Source organism: Montipora foliosa, chromosome 3, assembly GCF_036669935.1.
Source record: "Montipora foliosa isolate CH-2021 chromosome 3, ASM3666993v2, whole genome shotgun sequence".
NCBI classification, from domain to species: domain Eukaryota; kingdom Metazoa; phylum Cnidaria; class Anthozoa; order Scleractinia; family Acroporidae; genus Montipora; species Montipora foliosa.
The window spans coordinates 9,892,430-9,917,429 of record NC_090871.1 but is presented as its reverse complement, the minus strand read 5'-3'; the positions used below and the strand labels follow the sequence as shown (position 1 = coordinate 9,917,429).

At 39.4% G+C, this 25,000-nt stretch overlaps 1 protein-coding gene across 3 annotated transcripts in view; it reads right to left on the bottom strand.

The window, feature by feature from the left end:
- The window catches only part of LOC137996697 (arginyl-tRNA--protein transferase 1-like), a 37,745-nt gene that overhangs the window by 7,704 nt on the left and 5,041 nt on the right, over positions 1-25,000 (bottom strand). Inside the window, exons 7-13 of one of the 3 annotated variants that reach the window (XM_068842232.1) lie at positions 10,454-10,564; positions 7,337-7,465; positions 5,736-5,864; positions 4,886-4,918; positions 4,500-4,566; positions 3,667-3,781; positions 1-85 (exon numbers count right to left, since the gene is read on the bottom strand). The exon at positions 1-85 is cut by the window's left edge and continues 15 nt beyond it. In XM_068842232.1, coding sequence (XP_068698333.1) covers positions 1-85; positions 3,667-3,781; positions 4,500-4,566; positions 4,886-4,918; positions 5,736-5,864; positions 7,337-7,465; positions 10,454-10,564 — 669 coding nt within the window. The remainder of the gene's footprint in view (positions 86-3,666; positions 3,782-4,499; positions 4,567-4,885; positions 4,919-5,735; positions 5,865-7,336; positions 7,466-10,453; positions 10,565-25,000) is intronic. The other 2 variants (XM_068842234.1, XM_068842233.1) reach the window with 2 other exon arrangements.

Here is a 25,000-nt window from a genome sequence, read left to right as displayed (position 1 = left end):
AGGACAGGAATGAATGTAGAAACCCATATAGTAGCTCGCGATTGATGGTGTGGCTTTTAGAAGTGAACGTGTAAAACAGAGTTCCCTACCAAAATAAATAATGTAGCATGGTTATTGTACAATAGACGAGTTCACGCTCTTGATTGCATCATGGGTAATCAGGGCAATATGGCGGAAAATTCAAAGGTTTGTATGGAAATTCAAGGTCATTTAAAGCAAAATCTACTTTGCATGACTCTACTTTATAGACTTTCGCCTTCATAAACTAAACAAATAAGTTCATGTTCACAACTGAGATGAACTAGACTTGGTATCCGTTCTTTGGAATTCCTAAATATTGGTTTTTTTGTCTCCATACATTCTCTGTAATTTTGTGCCTTTGGAATTACAGGAAATGTATGGCAGAAAACTCTCTTTAATAAAATAATTTCTACAATAGCCATTCTCGCCAAATTTATTCTGCCACACCTTTGAGCGCATATCTTCTGTTTTGGAGAATAAAAAACCCAAAATTGCATATCATGAGTACTTTTCATGTTTTAACTTCCTTACAAACCTTTGAATTTCTCTCCATCTTGCCCTGTTTACCCATGATGCACTCAAGAGCGTGAACTCGTCTATTTGTTGGGTTTACTCATCCTGCGAGAAGAGCGTCACTAAAACTCACCAGAGGGCGAACAAGCGAGGCTCTGCACAAATCGTGTTTCTGGGCTAGTAACTCCGGTCAAACCGGTTGACCGGCGCATCATATTTTTGACGAGGCGAAGGTCAAAATCGAGCCTTCAGCACAAAAATCAATATGGCGTCTACGCGTGCGATCGAGAGTTGGCCTGGGTTTGAAACGTCTCCAAGCAACGGTTTGAGCATACCCAATACAGACTTTACACGATTTCTGCAGAGTCCTTTCTTTCTCGTCGAGTGAAGAAAGTCTCTGCTGGCAGGGTGGGTCTTTATATACTCTGTATGCTGAATCTTGTGGGCTTATGTATTTGAAGGGACAATGCCATACAACACCCGAATCCCTGTCTATTGGACAATCCCGTCCAATATTAACACAGGTAAAAATGAGCCATTTTCAGGTGGATCTTTCAATAACTGCACCACAGGCAGCCCAAGCTCGTGTAACTTTGAGCTTGTGAATGCTAAAGTAAGCTGTAAACGTAGAAATAAACTTTACTTACCTCTACCTACGGTTGTTCAAGTCTTCTCTGTGCATTTGGAGCGCAAAATGTGTCCGTTTTAGACGGGTTGTGACTTATGAATTTTTACGCTGTCGTTGGTTGTCAATAGGGAGCTTAAGATTTTAAGACGGCGACGGCAATAACAACGGCGCAAAACAATGATATCATTGGTTAAAAGAGCATAAATAATCGTGCTGCACGTGCAGCACGGATTTTAGGGCGGATTCTTGCGGTACTCTGCATAAGGACGACGTAAAATTACCAAATTTGACGACAACGTGGGCATGCAACAGAGAATCTCTCATTCTCCATTTTCACTTTGTAACTACTCGAACCAATTTATTCTTAAGATACTTCGCCCAAATTGTAAGAAGTGAACGACATAGAATAACCGCGAAAGAATTCTGATAAAGCAAAGTGATATTTTGAGGTGACGTTTTCGTTGAAGTCGCCGTCGTAGATCTTAAGGTCCCTAATTTCCCCTCATAAAGCGGAGCAAGACCGGTGACTCGCGGTGATCTCGTCCCACATAATTATTGCTCTCGCATCACAAAGCAACGGACGGAATCTCCATAAAAAAAACCGCACTGCCTTAAGATCTCGGTAAAGGTAAATTTGGGCGTCTCGCTCTAATCTTTTGGTTTTTGCAAATCTTGAATCGGTGGGCTGTGAAGTAAATTTTCCCGAAAAAAAAATTTGAGCGAGTAATTTTAAAAGCGCTAAAATCGCTTTCCTTTGTTTCCCGCCATAATCTGCGTGCGCAAAATGATTGACGTATTATGTCAATCACGCATGAGAGGATTGGGTGTCAATTGACAACCTTCAAGCGCGATCTGCTCAAAGTTAATTTTTCATACAAAGTCTATAAATCGTATACCAAGTTTGGACTGCCTGTGAATGCAACTTCAATTTCCATTTCAAATGAACTGCCAAAACTTTGATCAAACGGTGAAAATGTTTCAAAAAGCTGACTTTCGATCTTGATTACTGATTTGAACGGTGTTAAATGACCATTTTGCTAGTTTGTGACGAGGTATTTAGATTTACAATGTTTGAGGCTTCTGCAAACACTTTCGCGCATGCTTTGTACCGCACGTTTTCCACGCATGAGTTGAGATGTCAATTAAATCGACTTTGGATGGTTTTCTTCTGCAAATGTTGAGAGATCACTTCGTGTGTATATACTAAAACAGGAGAACATTACCCGGAGCTTCCATCTGTATTGTACGCTTGAGTCAACCTTTTCCGTATCTTTCTATTTTTAGAACTACTATATTTTGACGTATGTGGCTGAGAACATGCGTGAAGTGGTTCACACACGTCACATACGTATGTGATGTAACAAATGGCTGACGATAGGTCTCTTATGATTGGCTAATGTGAAAACACCAACTAAAGTCCCCGCAAATTCCCCGCCTGTGAGGTGCTTCTAATTATAGAAAGATACGGAATAAGGTTAACTTTAATATGGAAGATGGAGGCTCTGGGTAATGGGCTGATTCCTGACTAAAACAATCATCCTTTTCAATCTCGGTGAAAAGTGGCATAATATTTTCCTCGCCGCTTTGCGGTTACTTATTTTCAGAAGTTCATGTGGGCACGGAAAACTGATTGAGAGATTGATGCAACATGTTGTTTAGAGCCGCTACAGAAAGCATGTGTACGTGGATCAGCATTTATTTAGAGGGAGACACAAGAGAATCAGCCAGGGACCATGCTTAACGAGAATATCAATACACCGTCCTTTATACCAAAATGGCCGTCATTTTATTATTCTTTTGTTTGCTTGCAAATTAGCCCTCGTTGCCTCGTTCTTAATACTAAAAACTCAAAACCTTGAACGAAGCAACAACAGGGCTAATTTGCAAGCAAAGAAAAGAATGCTATAATGGTGGGCATTTTGGAATAAGGTGTATAGCAACAACAACGGCAATGACAGTAACAATAATAATTAACGATTAGGCGAAGTCGAATGGGCTATTGACCCATGGCCCTTGAGGGCGAGGGGTCCAATATTGTTTTAGTATTGATACCCAAACTAGTCGCACAGAAAAGGCAATAATAAAGTCAGCAAATGCAACTTGAAAAATAGTTATTCGGGAATAAAACTAAAGAAAGCGTCACTCTTTTCGCTACTCCAGGACTATTACTAATAGTCCTCTAGTAGCATAGCCAATTAAAATGCAGGATTTGCATTAGTCCAATAGTTGGGTGATACTAATAAGAGGCCCTGACAGGAAGGGGGGTCCCATGTCGCTTGTCTGAATTTTAAAATCACTCATGTCGGGGTTTAATCGGCTGTCGGAATTTTGCTGGGAAAGGATGTCTTTTGTCGGAATTTCATTTTATGTGCTGTCACTACTTTTTGGGCCATGTTGCTAGTCGGAATTTACCTTGTCAGGGCCTCTAATAACAGTATAACTGAAAGTCAATCAATTATTATTCATGAACCCCACTAATTCATCTGCAAAATGAGTGTAATTACCTGAGAGCAGAATATACACCTGGGGATAGGAAGCCATAATCAGGATCATAGAAGAAATACACTGAAGACACACAGCGAGGGAGAATATCAAGCACTCCCACAGCTATCAGTTTACCTACCAGAAACAAAACAAAACAGCTAGGAAATAGAGATCTGACACTGTGTTTCTGACCACGTTTCTTTTCATTGTTATCATTTAAGTATTGAAGCATAAAAGTTTTGTTATCTACGCAAGGAGAATACAAGCAAGTGAAAAGTGGATGTGCAAAATCTGGATTCAAGGAAGAGCGAATCCAGATTTCCAGAATGTCCAGATTTCACATGGCCATTATTTCTCTTGCCTGTATTCTCCTTGTGCTCAACTATTAAACTCAGCTGCAAAAGAGGGACTGCTCATGGTCTATTCAAATCGCTTTGAAAGTGAAAAAGAAGTGCGACATATAGAAACATGTCTTGCAAATGAAAGGGATTTGTGGTCATTTTCAAAAAATTGCAATTCAATTACTGCTTTCTAAAACAAAATAATAGACAATAACATTACTATACAATGGCGCAGAGCTGAGATACACGCATAATGAAATAATCAATTACTGATTGGCTTAATCAGTTTACAAAAAATGCACTAGGCAAAACTTTATGCCCAGTCATCCCCTCTGTATTTACAGTGATCCTTGATTCTCCTCAGCAATCAGAAGGTACAGGCAGCCAGGAGCTGCGAATTTGATGCAAGAGAACATTATTACCGGTAATTTTTATTTAGCAGGATGAACTGGAATAACTTTAGCATCATTAGACTTTCATCATCATCATCATTAAAGGGAGACAATACTTACCATCGACAAAATACTGTTGATGAAATGAACCAAATCCCATGGGTGGGGCCCCTGATTCAGTGTAATGCTACAAATTTGAAAATTAGCAATTGCACAGTCAAATTTTTGAGAATGTAGTGGTAGAGAATAAGGGTGTTTACTCTAAAGGATGAAAATACATCGACATCAACAGAGATAAAAAATTAATAATGCATAGGTTTTTCCCCCTACCAATCATATTGTTGTTTGCAGCAAAAGATGGAGGGATTGAAACTGTTTGAAACCAGTTTTAAAACAAAAAAAAAAAGATACCATTGAGATAGAAACTATTAACCTTTTTTTTTGTAACATCTAATAAAAAGTTAGAAATAGCAAGTTAATCGATTAAGCAACCTTTGGTGCCTTACCTCTAGAGGTGAATCCACCAAAAATCTTCTGAACTGTAAAAAGGAAAGCAGAAGATACTGGCTGTAACTTTTACTAATTATTACAACAAATATCTTTAACTACATACTTAGTTAATTTCCTATGGCTTGTGTAAATTTCCTGTTTTTTTGGGCAAAGTAATCCTCCCTTTCCACCAATAACTCGAAAAGAATTAATTATTATTATTATCGAGTTTTTCAACAAAAATTCAACCTTGGGTGTAGAAGATTAAATTCTATACAAAGCACTGGGTTCTCAAATGACATTATGGTCCGATTAAAAATCTGGGGTACTGGGTTTTAAGCATGAATTCTTACTGTACTTATTTAATCTCACTATTATGTAAAAACAATATTTCACTACAAAGCGTAGACCATAATTTTGTTCTAAATTTAATATTTAAAGTTCATGTTTGTTTTTTTCAGGGTTGTCAAGAAAGATTTGATAATCTTACGAAAACTCTGCGCCAATATAATAAGTATTGCACTATGAAAATGCAGTTGGTTTTACAGCAGTAATATGTGAATGGAAGGTGAATGAAAAGTGTGATATTCTTGTTCAATACTTCTATTTTTTATGGCTGTAAGCTAGAATGCCACTGACTAGATTTAAATAGGAATTGTTCTCCATTATTGCATGCAACTACAATTATAGTAAAAAAGGGAAAAGTTCTGTTCCAGTACAAATGATTGTAAAAAACTCTGCCTATTTTTACGTAAATTTATTGCAAAAGGTCCGAGGTTAAACAGGGACAGCATTGTTGACCTTTTGATGATTATCTGATGTATTAAAGACACAATTTTTTGTAAATTATTTACAACAAAATCTGACCTGCGATTTGCCACAGTCACCAGGAGAATCTCTGTGGATAGCAATTTGATATTTTGCAAATAAATCACAAGTCTGCTTGAATGTTTCTTGGAATCCTTGAGAGTCCATGTTGACTCTTACCAATTTCACCTGGGAATTTCAAATCAAAAATTAAATCTATTCAAATCAGACAGAAAAAATGTATTTTGGAATCGTAGTAGCCAAAAAGAAACCCATGAGGTTTTACTTGTTTCTGGTTTCTAATAATATTGGTGTTCACAATTCCTGTACTTAAGGACTGTGTCAACCATTGTTATTGCGCAAACCTTCTGTGCATCTTGAGATACTCAGGTTTCCTAGTGGTGTTTCTTGCTAATGCAAAGATATTTTTGCACAGCTTAAAGTGGTACTACGATCAAAAAAACAATTCTTTTTTTCTTTGGATTTCAAAACTATGTTAACTAAACACTAACTGACCCAAGTTTTAAGTTCTGATTTTAAAAAGACACCTGTTTATTTTAACTGGAATTTTCTTATTTATTGGTCCGCCATTACTGACTGTAAAATCTTAAGAGAGCTGGGTCGAGGACAAAATGACGTCAAAGACTCACTAGTTTAAAAATGCAATGTTTGTACACGGGCAAATTAATATGCAGCACAGGAGTTTCAGGCTTTCAGACTTTTAAACCTGTGTTTTGCATTTATAATAAATTGCGCTTACACGCTGAAATTTAAGCTAGTGAGTAAATGACGTCATTTTCTCTAGATCCAACCCTCTGAGGTCCAATCGGCCAGTTTTGAACGTGAGTAATGGCGAACCGTGAAATCCAAAACTTACACTCAAAATAAACAACCTTTGGATAAAACTCAAAGCTCAAAATTTTGCCAGTTAGGTCTTAAGCGAACACACTTTCAAAATCTGAAGAAAAAAAGGAAATGAGTTTTTGATCATAGTACCACTTTAATTCAAACTATGCGGAGAAAGCAGAACGTAGCAAGTGCTCTTGATACCCAAACAGAAAATTGGAAAACCATGCATTTTTCAGAGATAATTTAGTTTCAGTTTGGAAAAGAATGCAGCTATACATTGCTTTGTATTCTAGAGCATTTTACAAAATTTGTAGACCAATTATCTTTGAAAAATGAGTGGTTACCCCCAATTTTCTGTTTGGATTTCAATAACACTTGTTAAGATCTGCTTTTCCCGCATATTCATAAACCGCAGAAAAATACCTTTCAATCAGTAGGCACCAACCTTAACAAGTTGTTTACTGATTACTAGCTGCAGCCTTTCTCAAAAGTGTTTTAATATGAACAGAGAGGTTTGAATATATTTTACTGCACTATAGAAAAGATGAAAAACTGGGGCTCTAGCAAAAAGATATACTAACAAGTTTCAACTGCCAGAAAAATCTATTGAGGGACCTTCATTTGTTCGAGAACATTTGCTCAGGAGGCACTCCAAATTGATGCCAATGTGACAGAGACTTTTGTGCAAGTTTGGCAATAATTCTGTTATGAAAATACTGGCAATTGGTGAAAAAAGCACAGAGAGCCTTAATTTTGCACTGGAACAGAAAAGCCCCCTTAAAAATCTCAATACTATTGGATAGTGTGATTACCCTTTTCTCTGTGCATTTCTCAGGGGGGTCTTTGTGAATTGCTTCTTGATACTTAAAAAATAATTTGGCACTTTGTGGCAAAGACTGTCGGAATTCCACATTATTTGGGTCTGACAGGACCAGCTTAACCTGTATATGTGATAAATTTAATATCATCACATGAAGTATAAAAGGTTACTGATAAAACAGAATCGAAGAGATAAAAGGATGAATGTATTATTAATAACCCTTCCCTACCGGAGTGAGAGTAATTATTATAGATTTTACTCTGAATAACACCAGACAAGTTTATTTGCTAATTGGGGGGTAATTTAGCTTCTTCCCACTCGTGTGCAATCTGTATATACAAGCAAGTAAATTGCAGGAGAGACTTATCAATAGGGACCTTAACCCATTGACTCCCAGGGGTTCCCCATTGAGAAGTAAAATCGTCTGGCGTTAGACAGACTAAAATACTAAGTCTAGCCGGTTTAGGCCGGTTTGGACGTCAAAGGGTTAATGGGGACATAGTTTTTCAGTGAGTGATTAAGCAAGGACGACGAAGAAGGTTACGAGAATGTTGTCTAAAAATATTATTTCCTGTTACTGTAATAATTTTGCAATTACTCCACGTCGCTCGGCTTGGAAAGTGCGAAATTCATACACATTCCAAGAACAACATTGGTGAGAATAGTGTGGGTATTTAGAGCGAAAACTGAAAATTCATCGTTAGTTGCTCTCTGATCTCGTTAGCCACATAGCCTCAAATTTCATCATTTCAGGTCGTTGTCAAGACGAGAACAGCAAAGAAATGTATCAAAATGTAAAACGCACCTGCGGGGTGTGCAGAACTATTGTTTTTGCTAAAACCTATTGTTTTGTTGTGTTCTGTAGCTGTCGTCATCGTCGTCAGCGTCATCAGTGCTTAAGGTCCCTATTAATGCCTCGGGTGTACTCGGAATAAATCCTACTATTATCCAACTGTATTAAATTAATTATCATACATTATTATATGGCTTGTGTTTGTAGCCGATATAACGCGTACTCTGATTGGCTAATTATTGTAGGGCATTATTCTCCCGTAATGCCCACGGGCCGATTACAGGCTTGCAAAAACAAAGCAAAAGGTAATTAAAAAGCCATATAATAAACTACTTACTAATCAAGCTAGTTCGAGCCGTACTGGGGAATATTGGCCCTTGGTTGCGCTCGGTCCGTACTGCCATGACCTTGGGCCAATATACCCCAGTACGGCCCTCACGCTGGGTTAGTAACAAGTTAGTAAATGCACAAAACAAGTGCAAATATTCCACAATATTATACACTTAGTTATTGTACACTTGTACAGTGGAGAACTGGTTTAAAGGACCACCTTCAACCGACAGGCATTGCGTGCCGTAGAACAATTTTCATATATGAAAATCCCGTCAAAGCTGAAATTCATCCAATCAGATTGCTATGATAAGCAATGTGAATTTCCATCACAAAATCAAACAGTTGAAAAGCCTGTTGGTTGAACGTCTTGAAAACGCTGCCCAAAACCGCAGACTGAGAGCAGCTTTTTCAAGACCGCGGTCACATTCTTCGCTATATGGACTGCCCCTTAGCTGGTAAATAACTTTTTTTTCCCTCTCTCTCTCCCTTCCCCTCTGAAATCACCTTTTTAATTGTTGACTCGCACCACGTTCGATAGCGAATGCAGTGTTTAAGCGACTTACAAACTGAACGTTTCAAAGAGAAATATTTTTATTGCATTCTATTTCCAAACCTCTTGTCTACTAAAAAGTAACTTCTGTATATAAACAGATTCAGTGTCAACCTCAATGTTGTTAAGTAAACCCATTTGCTTCCAAGTGCTTCCCCATTGATGAGGAAAAACTTAAAATTCTCTGGTGTTAGACAGAGGCAAATCTACATGTGATGCTCCAACTAGGGAAAGGGGTAGTGGCTCTAGCTCCCCTTAGGCTCCTTTTTCTCACTGGTTGTCGTCATCCTAACTGACAATCAAGAGGTTAAAGGTTTACATGTAAGAGTAAATCTTATTACTAGGTATTTTAGTATGTATAGTATCATATCACTGATTATTATCCAACTGTATTAGTTATTGTACACAAAATGCACGAAACCAGTACAAATATTCCACATTATGGCGGAATTCAACAAATCCTGCAATCTGATTGGTTCTGGGAGCAGGCGGAATTTTCTGATCCGGCCTGCTCACGGTGGGCAGAACCCTAGCCTTGGTTGCGTGCGCTTTTGTGATGACCTTAAATTTCCTTTTTTTTTTTTTCACTCAACCACTTCATGTCCCCTTTCACCCTTTTCCCTCCTAAGGGCAGCACCTATAGATATACATGTACCGGTAATACTCCTTCTACCCCACCAACCTGCTGGGGAGCATGGCAGGACAGGCAAAGATGTCCACACAGTCAAAACTTGAGTTCAGCAGGATCACTACCACATGTTTTGGCCGGTGTCTGACAGTTGCAGACTACAGACTAACCCTAAATCACAGTTATTGATCAGAATTAGCTAACCGTTTTAAAATGCCTTTTTGGATGCTTAGACTTAAATACTGTTTATCAGCACCATTTGAAATGGGTGCTTAAACTTAAAATACTGTTTATCAGCACTGTTTGTAGGCAGTCTGCAGTCTGAGGTCTACAGTCTGCAGTAAGGTGTTGTCATACACCTTGTTTTGGTCCACTTCAGGATACCAAGGAGAACTAGACTGCACTGTACTGTTTTGTAACAATTTTACTTGTCAATGGGAAACAATATTATTCAGAGGTGAAAAGGTTAAACTAAATGACACACATCCTACATTCAAATGTTTGGGACAGAAATGTCAACAGGTGGTATTTGTGCATTTGTTGGATGAGTTTCTTGTTGCATTGTTGCACTGGTGGCCTCAGACAATCATTGCACAGACTAGTCTAGACAATAGTTTGAGTAACTACATTAAATTATGTGGATTGCACAAAAATCACCACTACAAAAAGGCATTTGTATTTGGGAGATCTATATAACATACAAAGGCTGGTCTCTGAAGAGAACTGGCAGGGATCGACATTCATCAAACATCCTGTTTACTTCTGTTCTGAAAAAGTCCCACTAAAATAATTATAGTTATCACACCTGAAGATCATGAACCGGTGGTTGGCTGGGTAATCTATCAATCAGAAGGTCTTCCAAAGATTTCCTAACAGGAGCTCTTGGAGTTTCAAGGCTTGATTCTAAATCTACAATCTGAAAAACAAATTGTTTTTTAGGTGCATAATTGTGGTGCATAACATTATTAAAATAAGTAGTATGCACCAATAAGGGCCTTAGAAACAAATTCAATCAATGACATGTACTTTGTCAGGGACTTGGTAAGACAAAGCAAGAACATTTACAGATTTCTATCTTGGGATAAATGGATTGCAATCTTTCTTTAATATGGATATACAATTTAAGCAATAGAGGATGTTTCCCGTGTTTCCATAGCCTCACCTAAACACGAGGAAGACTTGGGAGAATTATAAATTCTCAACAGGTATGCAAACCCGAAATGCAGTCGAGGGTTTGCATAACTGTCTCAAATTCTCCCAACTCCCCCTCGTGTTTAGATGAGACTTTGGAAACACCGAAAACGTCCTCTATTGCAGGTTAAATTTTACTCATCAATGGGGCGTGGTTCAGGGGTCAACGGTCCAGATTAATAATCGTTATTTCATATTCATTTGACCCTGGCTGAAGTGTTTTTATTGAGCATTGTTAAAATCTCAGTTGACTTCGCTCAGTGCAGCAAAATGCAAATTCCCAGATGCAAAACAAACGTGGGAACTCACTAACCTAAAACAGGACGAACACAAAAGAGAATGGAAGGATCCTAAATAAGAAATTTTACATCTCGGTGATATTTTGTTATTTGTTATTTATTTGTTTGTTTGAGCAGGTTGAAATTTTGGCAGCTATTCACCTGATGTGGACCTGCTATACCCACCCACCCTTATACACACAGAGCACAGCCACAACACCGGGAACTTCATCCCCTACTCTTCTCGAATAGTGTGTGGGTTCTTTAACGTCCCACAGGGAACTAATGAACATGGAAGTTATTTGTGAGACGGGACCTCCGGCTTATCGTCCTTATCCGAGAAGACTTGAAAGTCTAACCATTTGCGGATGTAATTACAAAGGCAGCACTTTCTCCTCAGTTATTTAAAGACCCTAAAGGTCTAACCATTTGCAGATGTAATTACAAAGGCAGCAGTGACGTTATCCTCAGTTATTTAAAGACCCTGAGTGTAGGTCTGGCCAGTGTCGAACTCACAACCTCCCGCATGACAGCCCGGTGCTCAACCAACTGAGCCATCGGTGTGCCGGATAATCTGACTGAAACGTTAAATTGTTGCAAAATCCATGTTATCTCTATCTTTGTAAATTGGTATTGTAGCCATATGTGTCAAAATAAATTGAGTTATTAGGTAATTACTTGGAATACCTGAAAGGCATCTGAGTTAAAATGGACAATAGAACATTTTACGAGGCAGTGACTTCATTGGCTAAAAGCAATTCACTTGACCTCTTGAGGCAACACATTTCACCTTCCTCTATAATGAAACTACTTTTTCCAACAACAACAGAAAAACAGGCTCAATTCTTACAGAGATGAAAATCCGGATTTATAACATGCAGTGGAGCAACCAAAGCGTTGGGAGCTGAGTTGGGGTTTCAGTGTGAAACTTTTAATGTTGTTCGCCAAATTAGAAACTCAAGCCCACGTTCTAAGTGAAAGCCCAATTTGACAATAGCAGCTAAAATTAATGGTGAAGATGATCGATTCAGTCTTCTGGAAATGTTATGAATAAGACAGTAAATCTAAATTTTATCTTGCATGTTGACAACATGATGACATCGCCAGTACAGAACTCCCAGCAGCAGTATGTTGGAAATGCCCAAACTGTCTTATTCTTTCGGCTGTTCTTGTTACGAGCATGACCCGCAAATGTCAATTTTTCAATTGTTTCACAGTCTTCATACACTGTATTAGCAACCTAGAGGAAGGTCACCGCATTATTCATAACACAGTTAATTTACATAGAAACTTTGCAGCTGGTAAGAGGAGGACTAAATTTTACTTAGCCACATTACAAGTAATTACAAGAATGGTTTTCACAAGTTTTCTCTCTCGCTACTCCAGTGTTTCACTCTCCCTTGGCCCACTGGTATCACCTTGTGTGTCACCACTGCATCGATAGATTCACGTTATTTGCCATCCAACAACCTGTACCAAATCAAACTACTACTTTATTGCTTGGTGACCTATTGACTTTACTTGTAAACACCAAGCGATGTTCACCAAATACGTTACCCATTGTCATGAGCCCTCCAGACTTCAATGGCTGCAGAAACAAATTACGGTACTTCTTTTGTTCCATACTTAGCAAATTTGAACATCGCTTTAATTAATCCATTCATTCCTTGCAGTTTGTTTCTAAATCTTCCAAAATTTATCGGTAATTGTGAAGAAGAGCTCCCCAAAAAACCTTTCGGCCGACTGTCGGTCAAGTTGACCGACAGGTTACCGACAGTCTACTTCTGCGCGACATGGTATTCCAAGTAAATGCTTTAAAGAGAGTCTTGTATTGAACAAAAATACAGTATTGGCACAAAAAAAACAATTCCCCTCAAAATGTTGTGATGGGGTTTTCCCAAGTTACATAACATGAGCAATATAAACTATGGCATAAACTCACTCAGTGAGTCGATTTTTTAACCAGAAAAGGCAGGAATGTCTCTAACTAAAACAACACGTTCCAGGTACAAAATCAATTGAAAAATTCTGTTAAGGAAGTCTGTCGCTGTGGGACACAGAGCTTTAACAAGTACATGAGATCATTTGAATTTTTGCCAACGAGCAAGCCGAGCGAAGACGTGAGGCTCTCACGGCAGCCAGCTTAATGCCGTGCAAAGTATTGCAGCAGGCAGACAAATTCTCTATTGTGCTGTGAAAAGTGTAATGTAAGGTTCCCCGGAGATTTTAGTTGGGACCAAAGAAAGTGCATGTTTTCACGTGTGATGTCATTACAGCCAAACTTACGCAATGCACGCGACTATATTGATGATCTTGTGTTTGGAGGTGAGTGACATCACATTTTTTCCAATTTTCCTGATTATTGTGTTGTGTACAATTGCTTTGAGTGTTCTTTAATATTATTTAATTTTCGAACCATCGTGTTCTATATAATTTATTGAGTGAACAAGCTCAAAACTAAACCAGCGTACGTGTTCTCATCGGGCGCTGTTGTCAATTTCGGATTTCGGCCTGTGAGTAGGGCAGTTTGTTTTTCGTTTGGTAACCATTGAGTTGTGAACAATTAAATTTAATTTTCAAAGGAAATAATTACATGTATGTTGTCTGCAAAGTACACAATTCAACGATCAATTTAACTTATAATTCATGGCAGTATCTTGCATGCAAAATAAAAATTCTACAAGTGAAACAACTTTCACGTGCAAAAGAGTTTTGCCGATCTTTTACATGGCACTGATTTTATTCAACTTAATTATTGTATATTCCTGTTAAGGACGGTACCTACTAAAATAAATTTAAAGGTATTTTTGCGCACTTTACTGACTATGAGGGAAAAGCAGATCTTAACAAGTGTTATTGAAATTCAAAAAGAAAATTGGGGGAAGCCACGCATTTTATTTCTGAAAAATGCATGGTTACCCCCAGTTTCCTTTTTGGATACCAAGAGCACTTGCTAAGTTCTGCTTTCTCCGCTATACCATGCCCAGTATAGATTTAACGTTTTGTTTTTTTTTGGTTATTACGTCGTAATAGCGTAAGGGCTACTCTCAAGAATAAAGTATGTTGGTTGCCTTAAATACACGCAATCTTGGATTTCACTGTGGTGGCAATCATAAGAATGGTTTAATACCTTTCGTAATCATGGAGGATATGAGCTGTTAGTAGTAACGTGCTTGTAATAGCGTAATAAAGTAATGTGCCTTTAGCAATCACGGTAACTGAGTGTTGAAAATTTAAAATGCGAGAGTAACTTGTTCGTTGTAATAGCATTAAAAGGTTGTTCACACTCGCGATAACGAATGGTCTGGAAAGTGATAGAGTTAGCGTAAGTGAACCTTGAAAAAGTCGTAATAGCGTAATAATGTAACAAGCTTTTATTGCTTACGATAACCGATCAATGCAATGGCGTAATAATGTATAAATACGCCTAATCGAGCATAGCGCACTAAATTAAGGGAAAGTGTATGGATACTCTATTGTAATATCGTAATAATGTAATATGCATTTTGTACTCTCGATAACCAAGTCATGAGAATGAAAAGTGAAAATATTCTGTTGTAATAGCGTAATAAGGTAACAATCCTTTAGTCCTTTAGTAGAGCGGAGGGGTTGGCGCAGTGGTAAGATCTCTGCCTTCCAACCCTAAGGTCCCGGGTTCCATTCCCGGTTCTGCCGAGACTGGAATATTTGGTGACCTTGTTTCCCGCTAAAGTTCACTCAGCTTTCCATCCTTCCGAGGTCGGTAAAATGAGTACCAGCATGCATGGACTGCTTAGAAGCGGCTGCAATTTGCGCCTGTATATGCTTCCAGTCCGCTGGGGGTAAATTGATCATTGTAAAGCGCCTTTGAGACGTTAGTGAAAGGGCGCTATATAAATGCACCACTTTACTTTACTTTACAACAACAACCAAGCATTGAAAATGAAAAGTGTCGAAAAAGTGTAAGTATACTCAGTCGTAATAGCGTAATAATGTAATAAGCCTTTAGAACTCACAAAAACCAAGCATTGCAAATGAAAAGTGTAAGTATATATACTCAGTCGTAATAGCGTAATAATGTAATAAACCTTTAGAACTCACTACAACCAAGCATTGAAAATGAAAAGTGTAAGTATACTCAGTCGTAATAGCGTAATAATGTAATAAGCCTTTAGTACTCACTACAACCAAGCATTGAAAATGAATAGTGTAAGTATACTCTGTCGTAATAGCGTAATAATGTAATAAACCTTTAGAACTCACTACAACCAAGCATTGAAAATGAAAAGTGTAAGTATACTCAGTCGTAATAGCGTAATAATGTAATAAGCCTTTAGTACTCACAAAAACCAAGCATTGAAAATGAATAGTGTAAGTATACTCTGTCGTAATAGCGTAATAATGTAATAAACCTTTAGAACTCACTTACCAACCAAGCATTGAAAATGAAAAGTGTAAGTATACTCAGTCGTAATAGCGTAATAATGTAATAAGCCTTTAGTACTCACTACAACCAAGCATTGAAAATGAATAGTGTAAGTATACTCAGTCGTAATAGCGTAATAATGTAATAAACCTTTAGAACTCACTACAACCAAGCATTGAAAATGAAAAGTGTAAGTATACTCAGTCGTAATAGCGTAATAATGTAATAAGCCTTTAGTACTCACAAAAACCAAGCATTGAAAATGAATAGTGTAAGTATACTCTGTCGTAATAGCGTAATAATGTAATAAACCTTTAGAACTCACTTACCAACCAAGCATTGAAAATGAAAAGTGTAAGTATACTCACTCGTAATAGCGTAATAATGTAATAAGCCTTTAGTACTCACTGCAACCCGTCATAAGAGGGTAATAACGTAATAAGTGTTCAGTAATCACGGCACTCAGTCGTCATGACATAATAATCATTTTGTTATAATGATAACAGAGCCGTGAGATTGAAAAGTTTAAGGTTTTCTACTAACCTGCGCCCTCTATTAAGAAAAGTCTGCTAGATCGCTGGTTATTTGGCATTCTAGAGGCCAGTCCATTTTACCACCGCGCCTCATGTTAAATAAACATTGTGATAAACAAGCAATATAATTAAAATCTAAGTGGTTTGTCAGCGATATTTTTCAAAAGCATGTGATATTCCCGCTTTCATTCCTTCATTTGTACCGAAAAGCAGAGGTGTGAAGCACACCATTGCAACATCCAGCCCTCTCGAGATTCACTGTTAACCTTTCTTCTTCTTCTTGTCCTTTTTTAATTCCTTGAAGACTGCTGTTGTTTTGCTCTGGTCACTTAGGTTGTGTTCTATTGAGATCAACCGTTTTTAGTTGGTTGGGTTGGTTGAGTTTTTTCGGGGTCTATTGGGAAAACACTGTTTTCGTTGGTTAGGTTGATCAACTTTTTCAACCGGCTTGATACTCTATCAAACTTGTTTGAAACGGTTGAAAAAGCTTTGGCAGCAACCGCTGTCGTTTACGCGGGCCATTTAAAGTCGGCCGCGGGCTCCTGCCATGTTGGTTTCGGGCCTCAACTTGTCAACGCTGATTAGTCTGGTAATAACTATTCCAAGGAGTTACCGCATTTCAACCGAAAATGGTTGGAAAAGTACCTCAACCGCCATGCTTCTTTGACAAAGTGTCTCTTACTTTGTTGCCTTCTCCTTCATTGCATCTGTAGAAACATTTCAAACAGTGACATTCCAGATATTATGCCGTTATTTTAGCACAGCAAAGGTCCATTTAGTCATCATGGACTGAGACAGCATCCATGAGATGCTTCATCACAAGGTGGCTTAATGGGGCCTCCCTAACATAGAAAGAGATTGGCTTGCGACCAAAACATTATTATTATGACAGTTTAAAACTTTTGAATGTCAATACCTTAAAGCTACCTGGGGCGTTAATCGTAACCCAGGAGCTCCTTAAAAACACCATGTTCAAGTCCTATTTACAAATATCTTTCTAAAAGTATTATCCACCTAAATCTATTAAACTATGTAAAAATATAAAATAAGTGACTGCTAAAATTAAAAAAATAATAATAATGATACATTTTTTTTTGACAATAATATCCTTTGCTGAAATGAAATTCGTGTTATATTGCTCGTAAAGTTTATGTGACTACTTTAAAAGTGCGGGCAATATTAAGAGAGCTTGATAAGACCGATTTCTGCATCTTTAGCAGGACTCCTTTAGTTCTCACTCTTGACCCGAGTAAATTCCTCATTCCCTCCTCCATGTCTGTGGACCATCCACCTAGCACGTCAATAATGATGTTGTATTGTTGCACATCGTACCCAGGGTACTGTCGCTTTATCTCCCATCTTAGGGGGGCATACTTGGCTGTCTTCTCAACTTCCTTACTTGTTCGGATATCAATCCATGGACAGCTCATCTCTAGTGCTATCACCTTCTCCTGTTGGTGGTCGATAAAACGGGCATCGATTCTGTTTGCTCTCCCCTCGGTGTGCTCAGCATAGAGCGGGACATCCCAGTAGGCTTGAAACTGGTCGTTTTCATATACCGGTTTGGGTTTTACTTGGGAGAACCATGGTGGGACTTTGTCAAAAAGGTTTGCGTCCTTCAGGATCTCGAAGAACAGGATCTTCAAGGCGTTATTGTGCCTTTCCAAGTACTTGTTCTGGGCCAAGGTGGGACATCCAGCTAGAATATGCTGAACTGTTTCTGCTGATCTACTGCATAGCCTACATGCCACTTCAGTAGCTGGTCGGGCTCGCACCTTGTGACTGTAATATATTCGTGTTGGCAATAGTTGCTCGTAGAGCTCGATCACTCCTGCAACGGTGTAAGACGGACACAACGTCCAGTCCTTAAGCCAAGCAAAGCAGCCTGCTTTACTCAGACTTTCATCCTCCCACCTACTTGTGTGTAGCTTTCCTTGCCACCTCTCTTCCCTCACAGCCTGCGTATTCTGCTTTTCTACAGTTTCCTTCAAAGCAACTTTGGTCTTCTTGTCTGTGATTGTTACTCCCCCCTGGGTGATGCAGGGTGACGGGTGCTCAAGGTCCAGGCCAAGACCTAGCTCTGCTGCATACTTCATGCTATCCTTTAAAAATGAATGGTGTCCCACCTCACCTGCTCTTTCTTCAAACTTTCTCACAACTGCAATGGTAGGGTCCAGATTCTTGAAGACTTTCAGAGCAGCCTTTATCTTGACGAATTTGTATTCTTGCTCGACTGATTTCAGCCCGCGCCCCCCTTTTGTTATTATTATTATTATTATTATTATTATTATTATTATTATTATTACCTTCTCACTACCGTCGTCGTCGCAGTTGCTTAAGCTGTGCCATGACAATACCACGTTGAACAATTCTCGTATACAAGTCATGATTTCAATTTTAATTTCGATTTGATGGAAAACCCGCGAAGAAATCGACATCCGCGGGTACCCAAAAGGCTCAATGCTCTCCATGCTTCATTTTTCAGACATTGTTTGAAACAAGTCACACGTACTGAGAACCCAGATCACAAAAACGAATGATGTTGTTTACGAATGCCTCGTTATATGCCTCCGAAAAGCCGCTAAATGAAACCCAGCAATGATTTCTGGAAAGTAAAGGAAAATTAAAAAAATTCCTAATAATGGTGACAGTCCCATTTGTAAACAAGTGCCGTAAATTTCAGAAAGGAACGACCCTCGTTACTTTTAATAAGTAGCTTTATTAGAAGCTACTTTCGAGATTTCATTTCAGTCCCAATTTTTCGAGGTCACTTTTGGGAAGTCGTTTCTTTAGGAAATGTACGGTATACAAGTCATTCTCAAAGCGGCATCAAGCGACACTAGACATACAAAACGTCTGTTTGATTGTCAATATGACATTAACTCACCCAAGACTTGGAATCCACTTGTACAGATTCTTCTCTACGTATGTTACATTGCTGGCTTCCACCAAGGGAGATTCGTGCTTCTTGGGGTACAGATGTTTACCCTTTTCGTCGGAAAAAAATGCTATTCCATAGCTTGTTTTGCACCGATTACAACAAAGCATCACTTTCGTTGCCGGCAGAGGACCCGTTATCCCGTAAACTATTGCTTTAGAAGGCATATTATTCATTGCCAGGGCGTTATAACAATGCAGGCATGACTCCACTGGTGGCACAATGAATCTGTTGTAGTGATAGCTGCCTTCACCCGTGAGTTCCCATAAAGAATCGTCGAGCTCAAATTTGAATGATGCGCAAAACACTGAGCAGCATCGTTCCATTATACGAGCATAAATCTGAACTTCAGCCTCTGACAACTTGACACCGTTTTTTTTCAAGGATTTGTTTTGCAATGGAAAAGCGAAGAGGTATTGTACTTCCTCTGGGGATGACACTAACGGTAATGGGGATATGATCTAAGGCCATTTTCAAAAGCACAACTCCTCGAAACGTTAATTTTGAAGAGAGCAAAAGCAAAGCCTGATCCTCTGTGATAACCAAGTTATCTGCAAGAATCGATTTTATGTCGATAGCATGTAAAAAAGAAAAGGCAGCATGTAACTCGTCCTGGGCTTTGTTTCTTTGATCAATACGTTGTTGAACTGCATCTGGCGTAAAGGCTGCCGCGAGTCGTCGCTTCTTCATTTCCTCAGCGCTTTAGGCTACTAAGAAAAAGACAAATGGTTGATGCGCAGTAGCGTAGCGTTACATACAAATCGTTTGTTGAGCCAGGTCAGACTATTCTACGGGGTTGGTCACGTTAGATACACTCAGTCGTTTAAAGTGCATTTCATCTCCAAACATTTCGATCTCGGGAAGTAGGGTTGCGCCGTTGCATGCATGATTGATAGTTCAACGTTTCTATCTGTATCTCTTCTTTTCATTACGTTATTACGCTTTACGATGGACATTTTTCACGCCAGATATTTTCCGCAGTTATTACGCTATTACGCCAAGTATTGTAGTAAAAATGTTCCGTTCCATCTGTTCCGATTCGCAATCTTTATGTTCTTTCTTTGTGTGTGTCATTACGATATTACGCTATTACGATGGACATTTTAACGTGCTATTATTGGAGCTTGGTCAAGCTGGAAAGTTGTTGCCCGTTATTACGCTATTACGCCAACATTGTGTAATACTAGGAGTATTCCATTCCATGTTTGTTCAACGTCGCAATCTTTAGTTATGTTGTTCATTACGTAATTACGCTAATAGAACGGACACTTCACAGAGTTAATGTAGGGGCTTGGTTAGCTGGAATTTTTAGGCGCAGTTATTCAGTTATTACGCTATTACGTCAACAATTTAGCAGGGATGTTTCATTCCATGGTTTTTCAACGCCGCTTTCTTATTTTCAGTTTCTCATTACGTTATTACGCTATTACGATGAACCACTTTCAGAGAATATGTACGGTCTTGGCACTTTTCATGATAGTTGTTACGCTATTACGCCGTAAATATTTTGTGTAAGGATTTTCCATTCCGTGTTTGTTCAACGTTGCAATCTTAGTTTTTCATTACGTTATTACGCTATTATGATGAACATCTTACAGGGATGTTTCATTCCATGGTTTTTCAACGCCACTTTCTTAATTTCAGTTTAATAGTTTCTCATTACGTTATTACGCTATTACGATGAACCACTTTCACAGTATATGTACGGTCTTGGTCAAGCTCGACACTTTCATGATAGTTGTTACGCTATTACGCCGTAAATATTGTGTGTAAGGATTTTCCATTCCGTGTTTGTGCAACGTTGCAATCTTACTTTTTCATTACGTTATTACGCTGTTATGATGAACATCTTACAGTGTAAATGTACGGGCTTTGTCAAGCTCGATATTTTTCACATTACAAAACTACGCCAATATGTGATTGTTCAACAGCACATTACTACGCTATTACGATGGACATTTTAAGCCGGAAAAGCAAAAGGACAGACATGTACCGCGCTTCGTACATTTGGTACATTTCATGGATCGAAGAGACGTTTAAAAACTCACGACATTGAAGACTCCGTAAAGCAAAGGAAGGAAAATCCCATTGCTGCCCTTTCCGTTGTCTCCCACCCCTCCCTAAACAAGTGGCTGATAAAAAAATGCAAGTGAAAAGAAACAAAAAAGGGTATTACGCAGTTGCGAAGTGAAGAAAAGAAACAAAACGGTATTACGCTGTTACGAAGTAATAAGCAAAAAACGAAAAAACAGCAAACCTAAAACAGGCAACATATGTTCTCCGCATAGTTTTGAACCGCACAAAAATATCCCTGTATTAATAAGCACCACCGACTGATAGGAAATCCGAGTATCTTGAGATGCGCAGAACGTATGCGCAAGAGCAATAGTAGGCACTGTCCTCAAAATTACGGCCATTCAAAAATTACGGCAGTACTTTCCATATTATTGCAAAGCACGTTGACATCTACATTGTTGTTGGAGGTACAAAGTGTGCAATTTCTATCATTGTACTAAATATTGTTAACTTGAAAAGTTGAGTTGCAGTACTTTCTAATAAAAAAAGTACAACTACTGTTGGGTATTTTGGAATTCTGATCAGATACAAATCTGCAAACTATGTTTATATATTGGCTGTTTCATTGGCACTTAGTGATAGCTATTACTTCAGTGTAGTCAATAGACAATGCAAGACTGTGATAGCCATGAAACTGCATGAAGTGATGCAACTGTTCCCCTGGCCCCTTTGCCTCTGTCAGGGACTTGATGACTGGCTGCTCACAACCTTCAGTTTGTCAAAATCATCATTCCCTGTCAATAGTCCATCAGAAGCATTCACAAGGTAGACAGCGTCGTCCAGTAATAATTTATACTGAACAACTACTTCCCACATTGACTGCCTCCAGTTTGGTTTTATAAGTCCAGAACAAACTGCAGTTCTTCTTGTCTTGGCCAATATTAATGTAATGTTCAGCGGAGCATTGAGCACCAATGCAATTCATTACGGATTGCAGATCCAGTACATGTAAGATGATGCAGCTCGATCTTCTCCCTCGAAACCTTGGGCCATCCTCAATTATCTTGTCTCAGAGATGCAGTCCTGTTTTGTGTAAGCACTTCTTAAGGGTTTGTGGAGCAACATCATTCCAGGTTTGCCTCCACCAGTCAATAGCCATCAGAACATTAATATCATTGGTTTAACAAATATTTTCTGCAGTCTTCTTTACACCACACATCTGTTAATGCAAATAGGCCACAGCATTTGCCTCCTGTTGGGCACTTTCCAGCTTGCAATGATGCCAGTATCGATCTACATGTAGGTCTTGGAAGTGGTATTTTTAGGTACAGTAACTGTACATGTGTAAGAATACCACAACGATGTTTGCGAATTGTCCTTTTACACTTGCTGGGTGCATTATCTCATGAACTACAAATTTTTTGTTTGTGTTGCTTTAATCTCTGGTTATTACATTCTTTCTCATTGCAAAATAGGAACAGTTGTAATGGTGGTTGATGCTTTGCACATTCTTGAAACTGCATTTACCAAATGCCCACATAAGCCACTGTGTAGCTTGTTTGCAGTCAGTCCATTATTTTCCCTTTTCGCTGAGGATCTCCTCTGGGAACCCACACAGGACCCCACCTCCTGGCAAGTTCGGTTCTTTAGATCATTACATCTCCAAGTGCCGGAGTGAAGTGAAAAAGCTCAACTTTAAACATCACCCTGTGAAGGACAATCTGACTCAAGAAGAGAGAGCTGCTCTTACATCATTACGACACAACCGCGCTGACATCGTCATAAAGCCAGCTGACAAAGGGGGAGTGCTGGTGGTCTGGGACCGAACTCTATACCTACAAGAGGGGGAAAGGCAACTTTCGGACAACACTTTTTATGAAAGACTAGACCGTGACTTCACCATGGATTACAACAAAACAATTCAAGAAGTGGTTAAGGAGGCTATCACAAAAGGCGAACCTCCAGCATCAGCCGTCAATCTTACCATGGAAAATCCTCGTACGTCTAGATTTCATATCTGCAGAAAATCCACAAGCCTGGGAACCCTGGAAGACCTATTGTTTCCGGCTGTAACTGCCCAACTGAGCTAATAGCCACGTACTTGGACAGGCTCACCACTCCTTTGGTCCAGAGCTTACCAAGCTACGTGAAAGATAGAAATGACTTGCTCCGCATTGCCAACTCATTTCGCTTTCCGGGAACTTCCAACTATGTTTTCACTATGGATGTGAAATCTCTGTACACTGTCATCCCCAATGGCGATGGCCTCGTGGCACTGACGCATGCTCTCAACAAATCCTGCAACCACCAACCCACACTCTGGTTCGTTTGGCAGAACTAGTCCTTACATTAACCCTTTGAGGTCCAAACCGGCCGAAACCGGCTAGACTTAGTATTTTACTCTGTCTAAACCGGCCAAACTTACGATTTTATTCGTCAATGGGGAACCCCTGGGAGTCAATGGGTTAAATACTTTCTCGTTCAATGGGAATTTTTATCGGCAAACGGGAGGAGTAGCGATGGGGAGCCGTTTGGGACCTAAATTATGCCTGTTTGTTCATGTATCATGTCTAGGAACAAATCTTCGCTCAGTACATGGGAACAAAACCAGCCCTGTACGAAAGATATAGCGACGACATTGTTGGTGCCACTTCCGGAGGTAGAGAGGAGATCAAAGATTTTGCGCACTTTGTCAACAATTTTCATCCCAGCCTCAATTTCACCCAGGTCATTTCGGATGTGCAGCTGCCTTTCCTTGAAGCCAACATCTGATCGTCTCCTCACCAGCATACATTACAAGGAAACTGACACTCAGTCTTACCTGAATTACACATCTTCTCACCCTGCCTGTTGTAAGAATTCCATCCCTTACAGTCAGTTTCTCCGTTTACAACGCATCTGCAGTGAGGAGAATGACTTTGAAAACAAAAGCAAAGAAATGGCGAGCTTTTTCCAACACCATGGCTATCCGTCAAATGTGGTTCAGTGAGCGCAAGAATGAGTATCAGCTATCCCTCATGACGCCATCATTTCAGAGTGTTCAGATGTACCTAATGCTCAACCTACCATCCCTCTGGTCTTGACGGACCATCCCACAAACGCACTGGACAAAAAAATCATGACCAGAAACTTCCATTTGCTGCGAGATGACCCAGACACTAGAGACATTTTACCAACCAGTATGGCATTGTGTGCGCATCGTCACGATAAGAACCTGCGTGACTCCTTGGTGAGAAGTCATCTAAACAACACAACTGCTTCTGTCGAAGATTGCGGTACGTTTCCATGTGGTCAGTCATGCTGCAATAATTGCGCCCACACCAATGCTTCACCTACGATAAGGACCAAGGGTGGCACAGTCGGTTAGAGCGCAGCCTTGGTGCAAGAGGTCCCGAGTTCAATCCCCGGATCTCACACCCTTGTTTCAATTTCTTTCCCTTCAGTGTAGCCTAAGTAGCTTTTAATACCCTTAAAACGGAGCACTGCTGGAAAGAGGCAGCTAAAATGAGCGCACCGTCAGCTTCCTAGGGGAATAGAGAGTAAAGGAACGTCCGACGTTAAATAAGGTGTACCTTTACCTTTACAATCAACACTCCTGGGGAACACATCACCATCAATTCCAAGTACACCTGTACAAGCTACAACGTGGTATATCTCATCACATGTCGTACCTGCAACAAGGTATACATTGGAGAGACAGGAAGACGCCTGGGAGATCGATTCAGAGAACACTTACGTTCAACACAAACAAACAGCGATCTTCCCGTTGGTCGACATTTTGCATCACCAGGACATCCCTCAACTGATATGCTGGTATCCGTAATCCGTTCTGGCTTCTGAGGTACCCAAGACAGGCATTTTCAAACACAAAACGTTACTTCCAGGAGGACTTAATACCGACTTTGCCTCCTATAAACTCCTAAAATCTACATGCACTAGTGACATCGAAATTATGCTTGTTTTGAATGTTTACACACGCGTTCTTTCCAGT